The sequence below is a fragment of the Anopheles stephensi genome, chromosome 3, assembly GCF_013141755.1.
Source record: "Anopheles stephensi strain Indian chromosome 3, UCI_ANSTEP_V1.0, whole genome shotgun sequence".
Lineage (NCBI taxonomy): Eukaryota > Metazoa > Arthropoda > Insecta > Diptera > Culicidae > Anopheles > Anopheles stephensi.
In genome coordinates, this window is record NC_050203.1 from 276612 (window position 1) to 293433 (window position 16822).

General features: G+C 49.2%; 2 protein-coding genes across 4 annotated transcripts; one reads left to right on the forward strand and one right to left on the reverse strand.

Annotated features, from left to right (window-relative positions):
• Window position 1: 1 nt before the first annotated feature.
• LOC118508876 (homeobox protein 5) lies at window positions 2-16301 on the forward strand. Of its 3 annotated transcripts, XM_036048684.1 has the most exons (4): window positions 2-143; window positions 219-432; window positions 14092-14644; window positions 14725-16301. In XM_036048684.1, exons 3-4 carry the CDS (start codon window positions 14130-14132, stop codon window positions 15791-15793), a joined length of 1584 nt encoding a protein of 527 aa, XP_035904577.1. In that variant the 5' UTR covers window positions 2-143; window positions 219-432; window positions 14092-14129; the 3' UTR covers window positions 15794-16301. The 3 variants fall into 3 exon arrangements, with proteins under 3 accessions (XP_035904577.1, XP_035904576.1, XP_035904575.1); XM_036048683.1 differs by lacking the exons at window positions 2-143; window positions 219-432 and adding an exon at window positions 8839-11164; XM_036048682.1 differs by lacking the exons at window positions 2-143; window positions 219-432 and adding an exon at window positions 13333-13564.
• On the reverse strand, window positions 2767-5927 carry LOC118508874 (protein brown). Its single transcript, XM_036048677.1, has 7 exons — window positions 5596-5927; window positions 5323-5371; window positions 4822-5011; window positions 4312-4688; window positions 3925-4243; window positions 3481-3844; window positions 2767-3261 (listed from the first exon to the last, which is right to left on the reverse strand). Exons 1-7 carry the CDS (start codon window positions 5765-5767, stop codon window positions 2867-2869), a joined length of 1866 nt encoding a protein of 621 aa, XP_035904570.1. The 5' UTR covers window positions 5768-5927; the 3' UTR covers window positions 2767-2866.
• Window positions 16302-16822: the final 521 nt, after the last annotated feature.

Here is a 16822-nt window from a genome sequence, read left to right on the forward strand (position 1 = left end):
CGGGGAGCGTTGCCTAACTGCGAAAGAAATCTGCGGGCCGTGTGGGAAGAGCAACTGTAGCAGCGAGTGGCCGTAATCCGTCGTGAATGTTTGGCCCAAGCAGCACAACGCAAATCATTTCTTGCTGGTGGAAGGCTTGCCAGGTATTGTGAATCGTTTTGTTTTTCATTTTGAGTGTTCTTTTAGTTTCTTTAAGCTAGATCATGATCTTCCGACAGGAACCGACCGGAACATTTGCGCCGATTAGAACGAAAGTGCCAGGATAAGTAGAACTAGCTCTCGTTCAGATTGTTACATTCCATTTCCGCTGTGCAGCACACCAGCTGTCAGAGCTCGTGCTCAGCCATACCAGTTGAGCAATTGATGCTGGAAAATGCCAACAATTAGACGAAGGGCATCGCGCTGCTGCGAGGAGAAACCATTGGTAGCAGGGTAAGTTTGAAAATGTTTTTCTCTAATGGTATGGTTGGTGGTTGGTAAGTGGGTGTTGTTGTAGGAAAACCATATATTATTGCTGCGTCAGAATGTCCGAAAGTAATCGTGGCTTATTGTTAAGTTATCTGCTACAACAAGAGAGCCAAGCAACAAGCCCTTTAGGAGACTATTCCAAGTTGCGCGAGAATCCTCCCATTACGGCTGGGCTTGCGGCGCCCAGCAAATTGCGCGCTCTTCATGTGGGATCCACCATGCGGGGCTAGCAACAAAATTGACCTATAGGTTTAAGTACTAGGAAACACGACCCGCCGCACAGGTGCAAACGTAGGAGAGGGTTCGTAAAAAGAATCGGTGCCGGAATTTAAACCGGAACTTCCGCGAAATGTGGAAGGAGGCGCCAGTACGATCTGCACTTACGCACGATCGCCCAAAAATGAAGAGCTCAAACGGTAGCAAACGATGCTGATGCCCACTTTTCCTTATACCGATTATGGTTGGCTATTTACGCTCGATTTTGGGCACGCGTTTAGGCCGTCTTTAGGTTTTTTTTTGTGTGTGTTTGCTGCCGCCTCCCTACCGCCTTCCTTTCCCTCTACGCCTATCGCTTTGCTCGGGTTTCTTCTGTTTCGATCCACCTGAATTCCACCTGATGGTGGAGCTGCCACGAATGTGTTTCTGTTTTAACAACTAGCACAGTTTAACGTATAATTAATCCATCGGGAACGCAAAGTAGCAACGTATCGCGGCCACAGAGCCAATGTGGATGTGTGTGGATGAAACAGTTGGGAGAAGGATAACAGTGAGGTACACAAAAAAGGCGCGCGTAAAATCAATTAGCCTAAACCGATGGGAGGGAGGCAGGCTGCCGTGGAGCCAGCATCCTCCGGTTGGGCGTTATTAAAAGAGTACGCGAAAGCACCGGCAAAGGGTGCGAAGAGATAAAAAGCGGAGAAACACACAACATAACTGCACTCTGCTCGCCTGAACTCGCCCCGTCACCATCCGTCCGGCCACAGTCCACGACCCACGGAGAAAGAAAGCAAGAAAAAGGGTTCACCGAGCTCGGCAAAGCATAAATGGCGAGAAATAGAAACACACCCAAATATCCAGCAAAACACCACTCACTCCGTGCCACAAAAAGTGCCACAAACAACACCGATTAGCGAAGGGAAAATCTGGTCAATCTGGTCCGCCGGTATTTTTGGGCCGTCAATTATACGCCTTTTTTACACACACTTAGACACTCATTAATTGTGAGTCGAATGTTTAATGCTAATAATCGGCGGGCTGTGTTTGGTGTATGCCGTTCTCGAGTATGCTATAATTGCATTATAACGACTTCATTTACGAGAAGATGGGACGATAAAATGAGTACAATCCCAATGTTGTCCAGACGTCGAGAGAGAGAGAGAGAGAGAGAGAGAGAGAGAAAGAGAGAGGTATAGATTTTTGAACAGAAAGTTATCAAAAACAATGTTATTTTTGCCCACTCCTTACGGAGGGTTTCTGACAGCGTACAGAATGCAAATGGCAGTTTCCAAAAAAAGTATTGCACCACGTGCAAAAGCACCCATGATCAATCGAGAGGAAATAGTTTTTCGGATGTAAGGCGGAAGAATGTTTCCAAAGTACCTCGCGCCGATCTTCTCCCCGGGTTCACTCCGTCTAGTATGCCAGATGAAAACCTCAGCTCAATGGAAAAATAATCCGCTCGCTGCTTTATGCTATCTATCAATTAGCTTAGGATGAGCGCGCCTGGAGAAATGCGCTTGGTCTTGATGGATTTCGTACGTGAACGAAACATGTAATTGAATTTTTTGCTGGATTATTTTATTGTGCGTATCTGAGTGTTTGAGCACCTGAAACATTACCTACTACGGAAAATACACCACCGCCGGCTGCGTGTATCCCAAACCTCCATTCCAGTGGCACTGATGTACGATCACCGAGGCTTTGAACATTCCGACTCCTCGGTTTTGCAGGCGGCATCTTCTGGGTTTTTTTTGTTGGCGGTAATGCGCTAAAAACTATGGAAATAATTGTTTTCTCGTTTAATGTTGTTACCTACTTGTTGAATGCTTTGGCTGGCTGCTGGCGTGGCCGTGCTCGACATGCTTTTCGGAGTGCTGCGATTCACGGAATTTTCCTGCATTCGCAGACTTTCCAGACGGAGTGGTTCCAGCCCTAAGCCCGCTCCATCGATCGATCGATCGATCGGCACAATGATCATGTAGAAGGAAGCTTGCATTAGAGCCCATTACGACGAAAGTGTTAGCCCCTAGCGCTTGAGCAAGAGAATTGGCGAGTGTAAAAAACATACAAACACGAGTGTAAAGTTGATGGATGCATCCTGCAATGATCTTCTACCGGAGCAACTGGCGTGAGATGCAATTACAGCGTTTATTGCGCACAAACACATCGAACAGCTTTATTAGTAGAATCCAGCCTTGCGGACAAACTTCCGCAGCAACACGTACGACACCAGATGTACCAGCACAATTTGGACCATCAGGACAAGATAGTTTACGTGGAGTGCCTCGTAAGAGGTCGCGTATCCAGCGTCTTCTAGGACAGCTTTCCCGTTCGCTAGGCAGGTGATCGTCTCGTTGCCGTTCGGCGAATCATTGCAAGGGATCGATTCCACCGGAAGCCAGTAGTACACGGAAACTCCCTCGCTGGCGAAGAAGAAAAATGAGAGATACTTTAGCAGCGGGAAGGCTCGCAGGTTAAGGTAGAGACCGCCAAGTAGCATGAAGGCCAGAAACACGATATTGCTTGTCTCGATGGCCATGTTCATGGTGCCAGTGGTGCAGGAAAGTAGATAGCCTGGTAGAAAAGTAGAACAACAAGCGTCAGTTTTGTGCGTCATGAAGGGAGTGCTCACGATCAGTCAAAAGAACGAGGTCCCAGTAGAATCGCATCGAAATGAAGATGGTTTTTTGAAGAAGTTAGTTGGACACTGTTTGATACTTCCCAGTTGGAACACTAAGTGGCACCTCGTGCTTGAGCGTCGTGCTTGGGAAGTGCTAAAGAAAAACTTCATACCGTAGGCCATCGCAAGGATACTCGCACCACTGGCCACTAGTGACATGCAGCAGTACGTGAGTACATCCGTCGTGAACCCGACGAACGTGTACACCACGCCAATGAACAGGAAGGATTCGAAGAATGCTCTCGGTACGCTGTACAAGACTTTGTGAACGTAGTACACGGACAGGTTGTAAGTCTTTTCGCCGACCTCCCGACGGATCAAGGGCATCTCGGAAGGGAATGTGTAGAACACACCGTAGCTAATCGTGTAGACCAGTTCGCTTATCATCAGAAACAGTGCTCCCCGTATATCCTGGATCGATGTTTGTGACGTTGGACGTACTTCGTAGTACAACGACGCTATCACAACGCTGGTAAACTGTCGGGAATAGACACGAGAGTAGCTTATAGAGTGAAGTGGTGACACTCCGTTGGGCGTAGCTGTGTTGAATCGCTTACCAGAAATATAGCTGTCACAGTAAGATACTCGCGCACCTTTCGGAAACTGTCGAGAGCCGTCCGATGGAGCAGTATCATCAGCTGTTTTGCCCGGGACACGCGGTGTTTATCGTTGGCCAACTTCTGGATAATCTTTACCTGGTGGTACCGGGTCATCAGACACTTGCGGGCGATATTTTCCCGACAAGCCTTGCGCACGATCTCGTACCGATGGATGGCTTCTTCTGCTTCACTGGCCTCGAACGTACTTGCAGCGGGGCTCACGAGCTGGAAGTAGAAGTCGGCAGGATTGCCACTCGCCGGCAGTTGCTTACCGATGCTGGAAAGGAATGTTCAGGCTTAGATCGAGACTGCGAAAATCGAACAAAACGGCCGGTGGTGACTTACGAATTGAAAAAATCTATCCGATCAGCTGTTGGTCCCTGATAGAAGACGGTTCCGCCATCTTGCAGCAGGATAACGTCGCTAAAGCACTGAAACACTTGCGATGGAGGGTCGTGGATCGTGCAAATGACTGCGCGTCGACCGTTGGCACACAGACCCTGCAGTGTTTTCATTACCGAGGCAGCATTGAAGCTATCCAATCCGGTCGTTGGCTCGTCGCAGAAGAGAATCTCCGGCTCGGTCAGCAACTCGCCGGCCAAATTTACCTTCCTTCGCTCACCGCCCGACAGTTGAGCAATTCGCGTCCCCCAGCAGCCCTGTAGGCCGAGCTCGCTGACGATGCGCAGCACAGCGGTAGATCCGACATTTTTAAGTCTAGCCTGTTGGAACCGACACAAACAGCGCAGACTTTAATGTGTGGACCAGCCCCAACTTGCTCGGGATTGTGCGGTCGCTCAGGCAAACAAAGTTCCCGAGAGCGATCCACAATCACGAGCGGTCTACAGGACCTACCACAAAGGTTAGATGCTCGGCAACGGTCAGCGTTTGTAGGGCGATTTCGTACTGCGGCACGAATCCGGTCAGCTGTTTCATCTGCGTCCTGGTCACATACAGCCCGTTGATAAGCACCTTCCCGTGGACGGTGGTTGTGCCGGTAATACGCATCGAGATGGCTGCAAGTAGCGTTGTTTTGCCAGCACCACTAGGGGGAAAAGCACCAGACCAATGGGTTGGTAGAGGGACTAGTTGCAACTAAATGAGGCTGAGTGGTTGGTTAGCTGTTCAGTGTTTGTGTTACACCTATCCGCAATGAATGAATGGTAGAATGTTTTAGTCATGCTCGTAAGCCCACGTGACGCCACATCCATTACAAGCTTCTGATAAACGCAAGGGAGTTTCGTAATAGTATTACGCTGTTGTTAGTTTCACGCCTAATACGAACGCTTGTCGATTGAATGTTTGCATTACGAAAGTCACTGCAGTTCCCGTTTAGAGTAGCGTGGCTCTACAAACCTTGGACCCATGATGGCCACTAAATTGTCGGATCGTACGGCTCCGCAGGCTGCACGGGAGAGACGAAAAGTTGAGAAAACACAGATTGTCAGTTCAACCGTGCAATGCAGACGTGATAATGCAAGCTTGGGGCTCCAACATTGTCAACATTGTCACATTGACATGGCAGTAATAACGATCGGCAGTAGATCGGCAGTTTGCGCACAGAGGCACTATCAGCATAAGTTGAGCGAATCGTTTCCTGTCTGGGACAATCGGAAGCCGTTCACGTACCATTTCGAAGTAGAGTGATCTCCCGCTTCTGCTGATGTCCTGGCCGACCGTGCCACTGGTTTGCGGATGCTCCCTGTCGGTCGGAGGAGGGCCGCACGCTGACGGTCAGGTTTTTCCATTCAAGCAAAACTGCTCCATTGGGCTTGCTGAGATCTGGTTTGCTTTTACTCATATTGTCCTGATCGACGCACTTAAACCACACTAAGCTAGCATCACCGCCACCGAGAAGTGGAAGAGAACTGTACACCAAGCGATCTAATCGAGTTGTAAGGTTGTAAGCCACCAAATCTACACCGCTGTTGTACGAACCTGGGCGCGATCGTTGTTCGGTTGTGACTGATGTGATTGCATTCCTCGGAGTCTAGAAGATACGCTAGGTCCGAGCAATCGGCTATCAACGCTGATAAGGAACGGCATGCACATGCCTATTCGCTGCTGTTAGTGTTCCAGCCTTCTAGTGACGCTTTTTCAAAATAAACCATAGTTTGTGTATGCTTGCTTGCCAGGAAAGCTGGCAGTCCGTTCGAATGCCTTTGCTTGATTGTAATTTTTGCTCACTTGTGGGCCAATGGCAAGGTTGCTCTCGAGGATCGATGTCGAGTGTGTTTGTGTGTTGTATTGTGAGCAATTATTTGAAAGCTGATAAGATAATTAGTGATTCGAATGAGGGCCAGGCCAATCGCGGGGAAGGAATCAAAATAAAACGGCACATACATTCATACTTCAGAAGCCATCCATTCAGAGGACGATTAGTTGTCGCACCGGTTGGGGTGACTAAAAGCCCCTTCAATGCATCCCGTTTGCCACCTACAAATAATTCTTTCTAGCAGATGTTTAGTAGAGGTTGAGGTAATGCGGAAACCCGTTTATCCAGCTATGGCATAATCGAACCACGTGTTCGCATTCCCCAGAAAAGACCAACAGCAACTCTAATGACAAGAAAGATGTGTGCAATGCACAGGCAGAGGATCATGGGCATGCTGCATAAACTGCACCGACTTATAAAACCGGTGTAGCAACAATAGAACATGATCGTGCGAAGGACGAAGCGAGTAGAAGAAGCGGAGGTGCTAGTAAAAACAAAGGACCATAGCAGGTAGCGCTAAGATCATCAGTGTCTTAAAGGATATTCTCGAATTTCGGCTAAAACTGGAGGCACTAAAGAACGGCGATGGTTAAGAAAATCGAGCGGCAGGTAGCGAGCGAAACGTCTTGCTGTACCTGGGTTAGCATAAAACCCCCTACGAGTGGGACTTAGGACGGCCTTTAGGCGAATGATTACCCCCGGAAACCGACCTTCTACCATATCGAAACGGATTAGCTTACAGCGAATGGCAAACGGTCGTTTTTGGCAACGACTTGCACTGCTCAAGGATGGCCCTAAAACTATAACATAATACCAGCAAAGCCCTGCCCAGCAAAGCATAAGCACAAAGGAATGCAATTGTCGTCCAAAGTAAGTACCTGATGCTGCCGGAAAAGTGCTGATGCATGTTTGAAAGCAAAAGCAAAAACGCAAAAAACAGCACCTTGTACATGCTGCTGTGAAGCTGCAGCCCATTCCGTAAGCCGATGCACACACACACATACACACACACTAATGCCCCATGGCTGTGGAGGAGTAAATAGTTGAAGCTAAAAAATGGTAAATTAGAATGCCAGGCCTAACGAGAACAACAACTCACCCTCGAAAAGGGTGCAGGCTGTTTGGGATAATTTCCGGTAAAAACGTTGCTATACTGCTAGCATCCAATGGCCTGGCGATGGTCATTGGCCCAACCAGCCCAACGCTGGTCCATATCCATAAGCAGCAGGTTCTTTTTAGGATAATTAAAACGAGTTAGAAAAGTTTTACTTCGCGCGCGCTTGTGTTATGCGGTGTCTTCCGGCTCAATTTTTCCTCCAAAGAGCTCAAATCATCCTACCACAAGTACTTCCTAAACTCGTTCCGCGGTGGTCTCGTTGAGCCCGGACACGGCAAAGGGATCGTTAGCGGAGCGCGGAGAGTGGCACCGGCACAAGCAAGAACGATCTTTCGAGCGATTTTCTTCCGCCACAATCCTGACCCCCAGACACCGGTAGTCCGTTAGAAAATGGGCCCCCTTTCCAAATCCCCTTTCCCCTCCGCCTGTCCGGAAAAAGGGGTCTGCAGCGGGAATGCGGGAGGGGGGGGGGGGAACTGGGGGAAGAGAGTGCAAAGAAAAGCTGGCACACGCGTACTGTCGGATATCAAAACGGAAGGAACAAACGGAAAAGAACGTTTGATGTGATTGATCGATTTGAACGATCGATAGATTGAGCAATTTTCCAGCTCCAGTTACCGAACCCCTTTTTTACCAACGATCGGTACTTGATGGGGCTTTTCCTTTGGGTTTTACGGAGCACACGGAAACGGTCGAGTACGGTTTCGTTATCGGGGCGCAGGTGAATTTGGGCAACCGTACGTGCATGGTTCGAACTCTTTTTTCGAGCGCTTTTTCTACGATAAATGTACCGCGTGCGTGCGTCGTGTTTGGTGAGGGCCGCCAATTCATTGCTGTCTAAATGTGCAAAAGCATTCAGATTTTCTTTCGTTACAGGACATTTTTCTCACGCCACCAATACCTTTTCCGGGCCGCTTCATAATAAGCACCTTGGCGCAGCGCTTAAAGCGAAAAGGCAACTCAATCAAAATTGTTCCAATCGCTCGATTCAGGCGAAATTTTCCATACGACCTCAATACATTTTCGCCATTTCTACGACGCGGCAGCCATCGCAAACAGCAATAAAAAATCAAACTATTAGACGGTTTTCTGTTCTTCTCCTGCTTGATCGCTCCAACACCAACATCATAAAACTGTTCGCGATTTCATGGTTAATACGTTCGGCTGCCAGGGCGGCTTTTTTGTGCTTGAATGACTAGACTGCATGGAACAATTAAGATCCTTCCATTTACGGCTGCGTTGCTCAGCCGGGTGCCGAATTACCACCCACCGAACGGAGATGGTGGGAGATGGTCACAACAAAAAATGCAATTTTCCATGGCTGTTTTCCGTGTGTCGATTATGCTCTAGCCTGGATTATACGATCGATAATCATCGATCATGGCACCAACAGTAGAAAACAATTGGTACAACATTAGGGAAATTGAGGAAAATTTCGTTCATTTTCTGCAAAGTCTGGTAGGTCAGTTTGCGTGTGTTTTCGCTTGAAATATGATTTTTCTTTCGGATGGAAAGTTGTTCAAAGGTGCCGGAAAATGCGACCGAGTACACCCGGGATAAGGTGCCCTTTTCACGGTTCGGAGAAGGAAATGTCTCCCGATGCCAATGTGAACTGTGCAATTCGTGGTTATCGTGGTTAAAAAGTGTGTGAAACTGTGTGGAAGGAATCTGCAAAACATTCAGTTATAGTGGTGAACCATCCGTCGACGGCTAATGTCTCGCTGACGAGGACGAAAACGGCACGAAAAGGCGCAAGGATAAAGTCTGCGCAGCAAGACTTGACGTTTCCATCTCTACTGTATCTCACGCACAGCTCATTTCCCTCCAGATGCTCAGCTTTGCTCATCAACTTTCGGCCATCGAGAGGGGAACGGCAGCGAAACGACACGAGACAAACGACGAGCACACCTGTGCTACCGACAAAGGCTGTCCAGGGAGGCATTTCCAGCGGATCGACACACATGTCTTATGATCTTTTCCCTATTGTCCCGATCCTTTTTTTTGCATCCGAGTTTTCTGTCTCGTCCCGATTGCAAGGAGCAAGCAAAGGAGCATCCAAAAGCACCCGCATTTGTGTGTGTGTGTGTGTGCTGCCAACTAAGAAAATCATAAGCTCGCAACGAGAATTCTCTTAGCTGTGGCAACACGGGCTCCCTCCGGGTCGCAAGTGCGATGTGTTCGTGAATGTACTTACAGCAAATGTTCGTGTGTCGAAAATACGGTAAACAAATAAGTCAAGGCTTTTTTGGTTCCTCCCGACCCCGGCTTCGTCTGCCCGCACCGTGTGATTCACCCGGCCTCCTTAAGACGTTTCGTTTCTCTTTCTAGCCCAGCGACGGCCGGGACTGTGCTGAGCGTTGCTGTGGGTCAATAGAGTGTAATTGTGCTGCCTCTATTGGTGCCTGCTCGTCTCGCTCCTGCGCGCTGTTGTGCGGAGTGGCCCGTTCTCTTTCTCGTGTACGGATCTTGCTCTTGCCTCGGTTACGGATGCTGTATTGGCATTGTTATTTTCGTTGCCCTGCCTCCGGGCCGCTTCCCGTACCTTTCTGGTGCTCCTTTTGTGTACCAATATCCTACCACCCCGGACCCAGACCCGGGACTGATCTTCTGCTGTCCATCATCTGTTTGGGGGTTTTTGTTCCCTTTTTCTACTGCTGCTGTTGCTGCTGCTGCTGCTGCTGTGGCTGTGTTTGCGTGTGCGGTCACGATGCCAATGCGTGTGTGCGCATGCGCACCCATATGTGTGTTTGTACGGCAGCGAAATCCCAAATTCCGGTGCTCGTTTCGGGGGAAAATCAATTTTAGTCATTAGTAATATTTTATTACCAGCGCACCACCGATCTGGGAAAGAAGTGCACCACCGGGCAGCTCCGTTGTGGCAATTTGCGCGAGCGAGATCGGACGTACGGACGTTAGATACGATTGCGTCGGCGGTTTTATCGCGCGTGCCGTTCGCACACTTGCAGGGGGCAGAAAATCACAGTTTTCGCAGACTCGGTGGGCTGCGTGCGGATTTGTTTGTTTTCATTTGCCCCACCCCCAGTGCGGTGGCTGCGGCTGACGATCGGACGATCGGATTCGGTACGGTGTGCAAGATCACGCTGCAGCATCCGTCGGTCGGGCAGGTGCGTACCAGTCGTCTGCGGGACGTCTCATTTGGTGCGTGGCTCTGATCGGGCTTTGATATCGGCGGCAGCGGACCATGCGGCCAGTTCTGAGCAGCAATCGCAAACGGGGCTTCCGTGCGGATGACTAATTTTTCGCTGTTGTTCTTTCGGTACACGATCGCCGGGAAAAGAGAGTGAATCAACCAGAAGTTGTTCCGAGCGTGTGTGTGTGTGTGTTTGTATGGCGTAAGTTGTAGTCCTGTTTTAAGTACAAGATACTAAGTTCGATGTTACGACCCGGTACGACCGTGTCCTCAGCAGTGCTCGCAGTGCTAATCAGTGTGTGAAATCGTGCAGAAGATTGCTAAATCATCACCCTGCGGGCCTTTGCCGCGCCATGCCGGAATGACGATAACGAGACAAATAGCAAATACTGACAGTCAAAAATTGCTTCCCCCGTCGCTCGTTCGAGTGTCTCCTCCGAGGAACATGTTTGGTTAAACCAAAAAAAAACGATATTCCTCCATCATCCTCATTGTCCGTGCGTGTGTGTGAGTGTAAGTGCTATAGTGTGTGATCGACTGTATGATCTGCTGAAAAGGTGCTAACGGACATCGCAACGCGTCACCGACTGTAACTAGGGAGCAATAGAGCCAGTCAATCCCGTCCATGAGCCGATTGGAAGACGATTTAGCAGTCACCCAAGTGCGTTTGTGTCTATCGGAATTAAGAATCATCCGTACGGTGAAGCTGAAGCAGGTAAGCGTTCGTCACGATTTAGATTTGCTTCTTCTTACGGGTGAGCTTATAGCTCAACGATTTCCGGTCTTTAATTTAACCAGCGTTAAACTTGAAACAAATCGCTGCGATCAGTTCGAACGCGCTCCAAACGCTGATAAAGCGATGAAGCGATTAAGCAGCCGTGTTTAGCATACTGTGCGCCAAAAGACTTCAACGAACAGATAAGACACGAACCGCAGCGAGATGAGTTCTTCCCATACAAGCGACTCGTATTTCTTCCAGCAGTATCGACTAACGCCACAGCTGCCAAGTGATGGACCTTTCTTTCACCCATACCTGGCTTTTTTCATGCCGAACTGAATCATATTTTTTAATCTGTTTTTGCAAACATCTCTGCTGCTGCTGCTGCTGCTACCAACATTGACCTGCATCCGTTCGGTATGGCTTTGAACCGGAACAGCCCAAAACCGCCCAAAACGCGCGAGGATAGGCGAGGATTCTTCAAACAGGTTATATAACCTTTGGTCGACAGTCTGTCTAAAATTCCATAGAGTTTTGGGCGAAATGCCAGACCGGAGCTATGCATATAATTTTTCGTTGGTTGGTCGGTTGTTTTTTCCTTCATCTGTCTCGACCATTCGAGCACAAAATATAATCGTCTTTATGATTCTTTTTTGCGTCGGGTATATGTCGATTATGAATGTGGGAACCGAAGTGGGACAATATCGATTAATTACCATACCTTTCGAGGCAAACAATCCGCCGAATATGTTAAATTCAGCACACAGCGCAAGTACGCGCGACGCACCGAAAGAGCTAGAAAGAGCAAGTGTATTTGTCTCTTGTCCGCTCTTCCCGAAGCCTCTTTACGTCGCTTGCTCATCGCACCAGCCGGGAATGGCCAAAAACTCCAACGTCCTAGGGTGGGCCAAAACTCGACTCGCTAGCCCTCTTAATCATGTCGATGTGAGATTTTTCGACGCATCACCGACAAAACAAAGCCAAATCCACTCGACTAAGCGGTTAGTGGTGGTGTGCGTGTTAGTAGTTGACGTGATTGGACCCGCCGTTTGGGGGGTTTGAATTGAATTTAACTTATTCACGTGTACCCTCTCACCTTCACGAAATTAAACGCACCGAGATTTTGTTTGAACGTCTCGACGCTCCGTACACCCATTCGAGTACACACTCTCCTCGTCTTGCTAATACCCTCAACCTGCCCCACCCCTTTCAGTGGTGATGCTTAATCCTCAAAGAAGCAACAAAAAACGTTCGAAATCCTAAAAGAAAAAGCCGGGGAGACTTGAGCGAGGGGCGCAGTACGGTCGAACGAAACCTGCGCATGGTATTGAATAAATTCGATAAAGATAATAACAGAAACTACACAAGCACCAACCACCAAGACCAGCAACAGCAACATACCAAGACCAACAGCAGCAACAGCATCAGCAGCATCATCATCACTCATAACTGACCGGTACATGATGACGATTGTTCATAATTGTTCCTGCAGACCATACCCATCACAACAGCAGCGGCAGGCCGGACGAGGTGACGCACTGAGTGGTGGTGGTGGTGGTAAGGTACTTGCGTTTGTGTTGTTACTCGATGCTCTTAAAACTTGCGCCCTAACACAGTCGTCTTGCGCCTAACCTCTCCATCACGCCACCGGTGTAATTCCTCCGTAGTTATGGACAAAAAATGTACGTAGAAACGACCCCCGATCTTGGGCGTTTATCTCACCCCCCGGGTGTCTGGTGCGTACGCCCCGATCGATGTATGTGTGTATGGCTGAGTAAGAAAACAACCCCCAAAAAAGTGCCTCCCGATCTTCTATTGAACTGAACAGCTTCAATATCTCTTAGCGTCCTGCTTTGGGCCACGATCGTCATCGTCTCTCGGTCTCGGTCTCTCGAACTCCAGCTAACACCTTGCCACATATGTGTGCGAGTGTGTGGCAGTACCTGTCCTCGTCCTCGTGGTTGCGTCTGCTCTCCCTGCCCAACCGTAGACCCATCGGGGGTAGTATTTTGAAGAGGCTGAAGGTTTTTAAGCGCGCGTAAGTTTATTTAAAAATAGGAGGATAAAGGAGGTAATAATTAGATATTCGATTGTACCTCCTTTGCACTTACCCGTGCTGCCTCGCTTGTATGCTAAAGGTGTTAGGGTACAGATAGGGGCGAACTGTTTTCCTCCTCTCGCTGTGTACCCCAGTTCGATCGTACGCTTTCCGAATGCACAGACGCTGATTTAAAAGATCGCTATGTTAAGGAGTATGATTATTGCTGCATTAACCACTAAGTGACACACATGTGCGCCGCAGCGTGAAAGTGGCTAGTGAAAATCTGACTCCGCTCCTTCTTCGAAACAGTTCTAGCTCGCATTGGCAGGAGCTCGTGAGGACCAGCATAACCCGCGGTGAGTTCCAGCATCGTTTGACCCTTTTCCTGTGGGCCGTTAGATGGTGAACGGGTGATAAGAATGTGCGCCGGTTGATTAAGAGCCAGTAGAAAAGGGTGAAGCAAGTGCTGCAATCAAGCGCACATACCCGAATCCCTGGACCAGCGTAGAAACCCGATTACGATCGAACCTAATTATGTTTCACCTTTCTGCTTTGTGTACGGCAGCCGGGAGCGCGTGCAATTCTAAGCATTCCGCAAGGGAGAATGCTACAGGCCAGATCGCCTATTTTCGGTCGGGACTGAATGTTCCTCCGACCCTCCAATTGGGAAGTTTTTTGCTAGCGCTTGGTCTGCTCCAAGCAAGCGGAAGGAAGTCATTTGTTGAGTGTGTGTTCAACACGCATCTTATTCAACACGCACTTCATACACGGTTGTCTGCTTGGCGCTTCAATCTGCTGCTCTCATTGTGTGGCCTCGCACTTGGTGAACATTTTTCAACTTTTCACTTATCATGGTACATCGTTTGTGCTTTCCTTCTTGCAGAAAATTTAAAGGCGCTCGGATCGGATCCACTTGTCAACATGCTTCAAAGTAGCCTGGGACAGGCGCAGCGCTTTAAGAAGCGCGAACGCACACAGAACTGGGCGTACGAGGAGAAACACTTTCTGCTCGAGCTTTGCCGCAAGGATATGCACATCATCGAGAACAAGCGGCTGGACAGTGCGCTGACGACGCTGAAGAACCGTGCCTGGAAGATCATCCACCAGCAGTTTGCAATCGCGTTCGGTACCGACCGGAACTGCAACCGGCTGAAGGAGCAATGGCGCCGCATGAAGGCGTGCACGCGGGCCGAAATGCTCGACTACCAGCAGCGGATACAGCGTTTCGGGCAGGAGGTGGCCGACCGCAAAAAGCCGAGCCAGTTCACGTTCGAGATCTGGGAGTTTATGCAGGAGGCGAAGAAGGTTTGCAAGAACGAGCTGATGGACGATGTTGACTACTCCAAGATGAAGCTGTCACTCGAGGAAAATCTTCCACAGGGCGTCTCGATAAAGGATTGCAGCGATGAAAATGACGACGAGAGTTCCTCCATGTGGTAAGTACGGGTTTGGTAACTTTCCGCGTGAATCCAACAAGCTAATCGCTTTTGCTTCTGTGTCTCCGTCCATCTTGTAGGGATAAAAACTCACAAAACATTTGCGAGGTTCAGATCAAGGAAGATTCGCACGACGAGCTGGATGAGTACGATAAAGGACCGGCGGCCAAGTACCCCCGGTTGCGGGGACTCTCAAGCACCTCATCCCCGTTCGGCACGGGTTCGTCCGCGGCGGATGCAGCGCACAGCCGATTTAGCGAGCTGCTAGCGTCCAGCTTCGCGAACCGTCTAGCCAACAGCGACCATCATCATCTCAGCAGTACCGGTGGATCCGGAAGCAACCACAACAACAATAATAACAACAACACCGCCAGTGGGAACAAGCTGCTCGAAAGTCTAGACGCTTTCAACCGGACAGCCTTCGGCAGTGAATCGAGTCTGGCCGATCTGACTGCTCACGGAGGCGCAGCCAGTGCAAATCTGTCCCAGACGGACCTGAGCAATACTCTCGAGGCGCTGAACCTGCTCAAGAATCGCTTCAACCGGATGAGCGAGCTAGGCCACTGGAAGAATGCTTTTCAAGAGGCACACAACCTCAGCACGGTAAACCACCATCAGCCACCGGAATCACCGACCGCAGCAGCGCACAGTGCGGCATCCAACCACATGCTACAGAGTCTCGCAAACGGAGCCAACGGAGCCCTCCTGCACGAGGACGATCACGACGGTGGAGCACATCTCAGGACCGACTCGCCACTACTGACCGGGAGAATTGCAAATTCCGGCCTAAAGAAATTGCTCGAATCGCAGCACCAGAGCGAGCACGAGCTGCGCATGCAGATCCTGAAAACCGAACTCGAAACAGCTAAACTGAACAAAGAAACGGCCGAACTGAACCGACAACTGGCGCTACAGAAGCTCCGAAGGGGCGACAGCGCCAGTAACAGCACTGGCGACGTTGTCAATCACTCTGATCGAAGAGATGAAGACGATCCGGATGCGATGGACGATAACACCTCGAACTCGACCGTACCCGAAGGCAGGCTGGTTGTCCGATCGCTATCGTCGTTGGAAGCACCGGTCGCCCCACTACCATCTTCCGTTCCGTCCTCTCCGTCGATGTCGTTAAAAGTGGCCAAGAACGACTAGTGGACTAAGGGCGCGAAGGATGACACCAATCAGAGCCACCAAAGGCTAAGCTCATAGCTCCTTCTGTTAGCATTTTAGGACACCCGATGCCCGGCATCCGACGCTTCGAAGCTGTGTTGTACAATAAAAGAAGCTCGTAACGGCGGCCTGACAGTAATCGGCCAAGACGATGACCTACCACAGACTTTCTGGGACTTTTCAATTTCCTACTTCAATGCATACAGTCTTGCTTGTAGGCAACGATGTAGGGTTTAGTTCATTAAACAGTGGTGCGTCATACCAACACGATCAAGTGAAATAAGAAGTTTAAACAAAAACGAAGCCGTTGATTGGGAAGTAGACAAAAGAAAGGAAGTAGATTGAAAATAACAAATCTTAAAGCACTTTAACGAGGGGATATTTTAAAGACTGCCGGGGCCTTATCGACAGCTCGGAAGGTGAGGGAAAGTGAGCATTAAATTTATTATTAGTAGTCAGTTTTATACAAATAAAATAATAGTGAAATCAACCATATTTGTACTGAAATAGCAGTAGGGGCAGCTAGAGCAAACATAGTTGGTGGTGCATAATGGAGGCAGTGTAGTGTTGGAGAAATCGGTTCAAGATAATTTACTATTGAGCAACCCAAACGGAACGGAGAGTGTCGGTAAAGGTCGAAGCTAAACAAACGCCGATAAAGAAAATGATAATACCTGCAAGAGAGCAGCACCCGCCAAGCTGCTGTTCTACGACGGGCGAAAGGCACTACGCACATGCAAATGCCGAATCAGTGCTATTGGCGGGTGCCGAGGGGTTTTATCATGTTATCGATGATTTTTTTTACCTTCTCCAAGTGCTACTATTACTTGGCCATTTTTTCATAGTTGTTGTTTCGCGGCTGTCCAAAATTGCAACCCAGATTTAGTGTGTAATTATCTTTGCCCCTACCTGGGGCGTTGTCTGGCTGCAATTTAATTGCGGGGAAAGCGGCGCCCATCAGGCAGCAGTTTAATGGTGCGCTGTAATTTTGAGGCATTTTGCACAAATAGC

Excerpts from the sequence above, each read along its gene's own strand:
- LOC118508874 (XM_036048677.1), bottom strand. The coding sequence starts at position 5,767 with ATGAGTAAAAGCAAACCAGATCTCAGCAAGCCCAATGGAGCAGTTTTG. Across the intron at positions 5,372-5,595 it reads GATCACTCTACTTCGAAATG|CCTGCGGAGCCGTACGATCC; the intron begins GTACGTGAACGG and ends TCTCCCGTGCAG. Across the intron at positions 4,689-4,821 it reads CCGAGCATCTAACCTTTGTG|GCTAGACTTAAAAATGTCGG; the intron begins GTAGGTCCTGTA and ends CGGTTCCAACAG.
- LOC118508876 (XM_036048684.1), top strand. The coding sequence starts at position 14,130 with ATGCTTCAAAGTAGCCTGGGACAGGCGCAGCGCTTTAAGAAGCGCGAA. Across the intron at positions 14,645-14,724 it reads GACGAGAGTTCCTCCATGTG|GGATAAAAACTCACAAAACA; the intron begins GTAAGTACGGGT and ends TCCATCTTGTAG.